Source organism: Anarrhichthys ocellatus, unplaced genomic scaffold (genome assembly GCF_004355925.1).
Source record: "Anarrhichthys ocellatus isolate YVR2014 unplaced genomic scaffold, GSC_Weel_1.0 scaffold116, whole genome shotgun sequence".
NCBI lineage: Eukaryota > Metazoa > Chordata > Actinopteri > Perciformes > Anarhichadidae > Anarrhichthys > Anarrhichthys ocellatus.
Genome location: NW_022280146.1, coordinates 635135 through 642869, shown reverse-complemented (window position 1 = coordinate 642869; position 7735 = coordinate 635135). Strand labels below are relative to the sequence as shown.

General features: G+C 41.2%; 1 protein-coding gene across 3 annotated transcripts; it reads left to right on the top strand.

The window, feature by feature from the left end:
* The first annotated feature begins 2874 nt into the window (after window positions 1–2874).
* On the top strand, window positions 2875–7072 carry LOC116399569 (LIM/homeobox protein Lhx2). Of its 3 annotated transcripts, XM_031876810.1 has the most exons (4): window positions 2875–3365; window positions 3727–3889; window positions 5278–5480; window positions 6154–7072. In XM_031876810.1, exons 2-4 carry the CDS (start codon window positions 3770–3772, stop codon window positions 6545–6547), a joined length of 717 nt encoding a protein of 238 aa, XP_031732670.1. In that variant the 5' UTR covers window positions 2875–3365; window positions 3727–3769; the 3' UTR covers window positions 6548–7072. The 3 variants fall into 3 exon arrangements, with proteins under 3 accessions (XP_031732670.1, XP_031732669.1, XP_031732668.1); XM_031876809.1 differs by having other exon boundaries at window positions 2875–3889; window positions 6157–7072; XM_031876808.1 differs by having other exon boundaries at window positions 2875–3889.
* Window positions 7073–7735: the final 663 nt, after the last annotated feature.

The following is a 7735-nucleotide window of genomic DNA, read 5'->3' as shown; positions in this document are numbered from 1 at the left end:
TTTCAATAATCAAAAATGATTGGCTCTTTTATTTGGACTTAAAACTTAACGTAGAGCTGAGTTGGCAGTCAGCTGTTGGAGCTCCCATTGAGCACACTGGGGTCATGTTCTTTGTATTAAGCATTAAGACCTCCCGACATGGAGTCTTAATTCTGTTTCTATTTTTAAATGCACTAGTTAATCAAATAAAATGCAAATACACAAAATAATGAAGACAATTAGGTGATTGTATTTTTGGTGTCTTATCAAACAGAAATGTCTGTTTGTGGCAGCAATTTATAAAATGCCTGACACATTAGTATTTATGCAAAGGACAAATAAAAATCGAATATTGCCATAAAGCAGTTGTGCTCGTCGATTATCATCTGGTGGCCTAACAACGTGATAGTTACCATGGTATCAACAGTGTGACACCACTCTGACAGTGGATATATGTATTCATATGAACCCTTCTGCAACCATTACAAAATGAAATACTGAAACCTAATTCAGACCACTTCTTTTCTTTAATTGTTTCAACCAAACCACCAACTTTAGTGGTGACAAAATATAGCTCAGAATAATCAGAATAATCCTAGGCCTATAGGATGAGCTCCTATAGGCCTAGTCCTTGCTACAATTTCATTAGTATTTGTTTATAAATAATCTAAAATAATGGATTCTGAATCTTTTGTTTCAATGCGAAATCTGTGAAGCACAGGATGCACTGTCAACCTTTTTATTTGGAGTTACTCAACTGTTTTGTGTTCAAAATATCAATGAGGTTGCCCTTTTAAAATGCACTAAATGTCATAGTGAGTGGAAACAAAGTGATGGAAGTTTTATATGTATAAAGCATAAATGATGACTGTTGGAGATGGTGATTCTGTCTTTTTATCTTCCAGCCCTGACGATCTACTGCCCCAGAGAGAGAGAGAGAGAATTAATTCAGTTTTACCTTTTCATTTAAATGCACCATAAATATTGAACTATTTTAACCTACACACTTGATACTGTTGTTAATTATGATACTCTGAGTTTTCTCCTCCTCTGCTGTGAATACTGTGAGAATATTCCAACATATAGACCAGACCTCTGCATACATTTGCATAAATCATCTCTGCGTAAACGTCTTCTTCTTCTTCTTCTTCTTCTTCTTCTTCATACTTAAACTTAAATCAAATCTTAAATCAAATCAGAGGATCAAGCCAGTCTCTTCTGAAACAAATACATACAAACTGATATTTTTTTTCCTTAATCTTACACTACCAGCTAATATCATATTTCATACACGCCCGCAGACATGCCCGCTGCCGCTATGTTTAATGTATAAACCCGCCTTATAGCAGATAGAAAACGCAGATGATAAATATGCATGTATTCAATTAAGGGTATTACAGAGGAGCTGATTTGCATAAAGATTTAGGAGCTTAACATCATATTTGTGCTATAAAACTTCACAATAGCCTAAACGCGAGCTGTTATGCGCGGGAGGGGGCAGGACAGGTATGTTTGAAAGAAACGAGGAAAAGAAAAAGAATTATAAATATCAAGGGAAGAAAAAAAAACATTCCAATATTGTTTAAGCGCATGAATCCGCAGCTGTATAAATTGTCAGGAGGTTAAATGTCTGGACGGATTTCGTTTTAAATCATTTAAATAACTATTTGAATTGACTTCAGTTTTCGTACAACAAAAGCCAGAACGGTGATGTGATAACGTGTCATTTTCTCCCACACCGCTGTAACTGCCGTCTTTTGTGCGAGATCAAACCTCTCCTCCGGTCCTCAAACACGACTCTCTCTCTGATGACGAAGTCCACTTTCCCCTCCCAATTAAGAGCAGAGAGCTAATTAGAATGAGCAGATCCGGGATCAGGCTGAACCAAACTGCTCTGTGGTGGAAATACAAGACCGAAGCCGCTTTCAGATGACATCAGATGACAGAGTGGAGTTCAGGAGATGGAGCTCTCTCTGTGGGATAAATAAAACAGGATGAATGATGCTCAGATGTAGAGAAGACACCCGCTGGAGCCAAAAGGATTCAAACGAATTGACACTAAATTGAACAATGATGCTCCAAACGATACAATTCTCTAATTCACGTCTTTCTTTGGTTCGATCTAAATATCTCTGTATACGACTGAAGACATGTGAAGGGCCTTGCCTTTCGATCCTGCAACACTTTTTTTTTTTTTGCAAAATAAAGCTTTTCATGAGTTTTGACTTCGAATGAGCCCGATATACCTTTCAGATATTCAACATAGGCTAAGTGTGAAATGACAGGAGAAAGTCAAAGTTTTGATACAGTTTACGAGAAGCTAAATTAACTAAACCGTTTAACTGTCTTTTGTGGTTTTGTTTGTCGTTTTTCAACGAATAAAACGGAATAAAAATGGGATTAAAAAGTTTAACACTGTGAGTCTTCATTCGATGGCTGATTTGAGAGACTTCGTGGCGTTGAGCTCAGCCCTGGATCTGTGCAGAGCCCCTTGGTGCCATGAAGAGGCTGTGAGCAGCAACCGTGCGGGGCTGTGTGGAACCCTGTCTCTGCGTCACATGAGTAAAGGTCCCGGCGGACGTCCTCAGTGCGCTCAGACAGACCGACAGCTCCAACAGCTCCGACAACTGACACGCTGTGCTGCCCTGACTCTTCTTCTCTTTCTTTAAAACTGACCTTTCTGACTGCAGCTCCGGACAGACAGATACGGTTGGCCGGTGGTCGGTAACGGTCGCAGAGGCACTGCCGCTTTTCAGACCGGTCGGTAAACTATAGCCAGATAGTTCGGTGGCGGAGGAATAGCCAATGAACATAAATGGTGCGTCGTGACGCAACAGGGCCCCGTTGATAAGGAGCGGAGAGTCCAACCGGGACTTGAGAAGGAGGTTTTGGGGGGCCAGCAAACACTCGCCTATCATCAGTCAACGTGAAGCCAACTCCTCCTCTTCTGCTGTTACGCACATGTATACAGCCTACTTGGCAAAAGACAAAACATTCACCAAACAGACTACTGTAAAGGAAAAGCGCTTCTCCAGACGCCCGGCGGGATTTTATAAAGCAAAGGCTGCGCGGCTGTTTTCTATTTTTCTCTGAATAGCAGAAGTAGTTTGAGCGACATAAATCAGCTGCTGTAGCATCAACTTGGACTGTTGAGCCTGGAGGAGGGGAGGACGACTGTCAGCTTTTTGGGACATATCTTTTTTCTTCTTTCTGACTGTGTGATGCGTTAGAAGCCTGCTGCCGGCTGCCAGTTGTACAGAGTTACTTATTGTTCTGCAGAATAAGGAAGATATTTGCCAATGCCTTGCATCTGACGAAATCCTGAAATATTTTCCCGGCGAGGAGGAGGCATCGGCGATACCCATGCAGCGGCGCTTCCATAGTTGGTATGTTTATTCATAGTAAATAGAGAGGGAAATATAGAAAGAGCAAATGATAGCGAGAAATAAATGACATCACACCTGAGAGAAAATCGATTCCAGTCAGAGAAACGAAGTCTGTGCGCTTATTTATGAATTAATCATAGCTTATTAATAATGAGAGCTGCAGAGATTCGGATGACGGTTTCCATTGGCAGATGAGACGTAGTGTGGAGAACACGTGTCCAATTTTTCCCTCATATTTTTTCCTCCCTAATCTGGATTTCTCACTTGTCACGGCAAGAAAGGAAAACCTTTAGAAAAAGCAAAAATTTTGAGTGGCGTTATTGCGCAGATTTTTGCCTCTGATGGACATCTTGGCTTGCAGATCCGAAGAGAACAGTTATAATATCCTCCCCTCTGCGGCAACGATGCTTTTCCATGGCCTCCCTGGAGGCGACGTGCACGGTGTGGTGGAAGAAATGGACCGGAGAGGAAAGAGCGAGTCAGCAGCCATCAGCTCAGCCATCGATATGGGGGAATCAGAGACGGTAGGAGACGTTCCTTTGGCCCTCTCGGCTCGTTAGCGCAGGCAGCATGGCAGCCTGGAAACATGTGACAGTGGCCGCACTCTTACAGCTCCAAGCACTGTGATTCACTTCTGAACGCTTTTTACTTTTAATTCACGCTGAAAAATGGGCCAACAAATGCCCGAGCTTATTGTGTAGTTGCTCTCCGCTCTCAAACTTCCTCCACAAGGCCTGAACATTGTGATTCCTTCACTGCCACTGTTTAATCTAAACTTACTTTAGTCCCAGAGAAGCTCCAACTGGAACCAGAGCTGAGAAAGATACACAATTATTCATGAAGAAAAAAAAATATTTTTTTAAACTTAGCAATTCGTTTATTTAATTGTGCCTTCATGATGCGTTCAAAACACACAATAAACATGCGCATATTCTATGGCTCACAAAGCAAAGATATATACATATATATATTTCCTTTTTTAAACAGACCTTATTTGGAATTTTCTTTTATAATAAAAAGAAAAATTCGATTATTATTCTATTTATTTTTTTTACACTTGTAACAATTCAATTAAAATGCATAATTCTAACTATTGGAAAGTTCAATATTAATTATTAAATGCGCCGCAATGAATATGAAACGAGAGAAGATGGGATGGAGAAATAGTTATTTTCAATTCAGCTTCCATATTCTGTTGCAAATTATTCGTGGAGGGCGTGCGCGTGTACGTGCACCTGTGTGTCTATTTTGCAGGCCTCTCGAAAATAACATGAACTGGCAGTCCCCTATCATAAACCTGTGTTTGTTATTGCACCTTTAATTTACATAGTTATTATTTTGAGGAGAAATTAACAGCACTGATACCACTGATACAACAGCACACATTTCATAAGAACATACACAGCGGGTACATGGTTCTTAAGATGTTAAATGACTTCAGTATGTCTACTGGTGTTCTTTTAATCTGCTGCTATACTATCAGCAATATGACAATAGATTTTTAATTCCTCACACTGTGGTCTTGGAGGGGAGTTTGCGTTGTCCTTTTCTTACTCATTGCATTTTAATATCATTATAATGTTAATATCTACTATTATTAAGGTTGTTGAGACAAAAATACAGTTTTAAACTTCAACAGTATTTCTTTACAATATTTCTAAAATCCTCCCATGTGGTGGCTGTGGCCCTCTTTAGTGAGGCTATAATTGACGATACTCATATATAGCGAATACACCGATCCTCTACTAGGACTTTATACTATATTATTATTATTATTATTAATGTTGTTATGGATGAAGCCATGTTAGCATGTCTTCATGTTAGGCTATCATGTCATACAGAATCGTTGCACTTGTGTTTCTTCCGACATCATGTCCCTGACTCTGTGTCCTCGTGCCTCTCTCCGTTTCAGTCCATGCCGTGTATGACCGGCGAGCGCGTGGCTCTGTGCGCGGGCTGCGGCAGGAAGATCGCGGACCGCTACTACCTGCTGGCAGTGGACAAACAGTGGCACATGCGCTGCCTCAAGTGCTGCGAGTGCAAACTCAACCTGGAATCTGAGCTCACCTGCTTCAGCAAGGACGGCAGCATCTACTGCAAGGAGGACTACTACAGGTAGGAGGCCGAGCAGGGCCCGGAGCTCCACGCTCCGTCCACCACACGGTGTTTGGGATTCAAAGAGCGAAATGTGTGTCGGAAATGATTGTTGTCGTGGCTGGTGAAGATACTCTTTTTAAAGTTACACCACAAATGACCGGGGATGGAATTAAATAAAGAAACAATGAAAGAATGTAAATGCAAAATTACGTCAATAAAATATTTTTTCTGGATTTGGTTCTAAAAATCAGTTTAATTTAAGATAAAAAACACGATTTATACATCATGTCTTTCTCACCGCTTCTTTCCTGATAATATGAGTTTGTACAATTTTGTTTCACAGCTGATAGCTGATATTTAGTACCATAATACACTATCTATTTTTTATCCAGATACAATCCACGTGTTTCTCTCACGTGTTAACAAACGGAAAGAAAAAAAAAGAAATAGGATTGTTTAAACTAACAATATCTGGGTAAAATTCAAATTTAATTAAATTGCAATATTGCCAAATTGATGCAAACTATCTGTTTGATGTGAATTCACATCATTAGTAAGAAAAGTTTCTTAGAGCGCTGTTTGTGAGTGCGTAACATCTCCGTATCATGCAGTCCTGCCACACTGAGCACACCAGCAGCAGCCTGCAGGGCTCCGCGTCCACCCGCTGATGAGGTTTCTGTGTTGTCCGCAGAAGATTTTCGGTGCAGAGATGCGCTCGGTGCCACCTGGGGATCTCAGCCTCGGAGATGGTGATGCGGGCCCGAGACCTGGTCTACCACCTCAACTGCTTCACGTGTACCTCCTGCAGCAAGATGCTCACCACCGGGGACCACTTTGGCATGAAGGACAGTCTGGTGTACTGTCGGTTGCACTTTGAGACTCTCATCCAGGGAGAATATCAGACACATTTTAACCACGCGGACGTTGTCCCGCACAAAGGCCTGGGCCCGGCCAACACGCTTGGACTATCCTACTTCAACGGCGTGGGGACAGTGCAGAAAGGCCGGCCCAGGAAGAGGAAGAGCCCTGGGCCGGGCGCCGAGCTGGCTGCTTATAACGCAGGTAAGGATTTACAACGACGGTAGTTAACCTATTGACACGCGTGTTGAGCTCTAAGAAATGCGGACAGTTCAGCATGTCATTCATGTATATTTCGTGTTTGATCGTGTGGTGGTACTGATTTTAAAATCTCAAAAACTCAAAATCTCAAAAACAATGATCCAGGGTCGAAAACGTAGAATAGAAAAAAAGAAACAAAAAAAACACCGCAGCCATATTGTAAAGTAAATGTTGCTCCATCGTTTTATTGAACAGCCTCAGCGTGATACCAAGTGATTAAGAGCGACAGCTTTCCTTAATCAAACCTTTTGAACAGTCCTATAACGGCTCATAGTGTGTGTGTGTATGTGTGTGTGTGTGTGTGTGTGTGTGTGTCTCCTCTCATAACTTTATGATAGCTTCATCATATGGCTTTTACTCTCTGTGGTTTTATAAATATTAGTTATAGGCAGTTTAGAATGACTTTATCATAACTTTACCACAATAACGACAGACCTAGTTTTTAACCTCGCTATGGTGTGTGTGTGTGTGTGTGTGTGTGTGTGTGTGTGTGTGTGAGTGTGTGTGGGTGTGTGTTGTATTGTGCTAAATAGCAGCCCTACTGCATTACTTACATTTTTCTTTAAAGTTCCTTTAACCTTTTTGTTGGAAGTTAGTTGTTTTCAATGATTTTGATTCAGGACTTGTGTGTGCTTGGCGTTATTTGTGTCAGCATAGGATCTTCCATCATGATAGTCTGTGTAGCTATATTGAGCTAACCATTTCTGTCAGAAACAGCAGCAGCATGGTCACGTTGAGGCCAAACAGTGTGCATGAATAAGCCTGCAACAGCCACTAATACACAAAGAGAACAGCATGCAGGCCAAGTGAGGCCAGGCAGCACCAAACCAAGTGGCCGACTGAGAGGAAATAAAAGTGTAAAACTGTCAAATGAGAAAAAAAAGCAAGAACACAAATACAGGCCACATAGCATTTCTTTTAAATTTAACTTTTCATACAGCTTCATAGGATTTCATTAGGTCAACGAGCTGCAGCAGTCTTAACAATTCTTAACAATCTACACGGAGTCAAGGCTTCTCTAAATGCTGAACGTAAAAATAATCACTTCATTGTTGGTGGTTTGTAGTCACGTTCCAGTTTCCTCAATCTGGTATTCAAAGTTTTTTGATGTTCTGGCTATAGACACACACACACACACACACACACACACACAC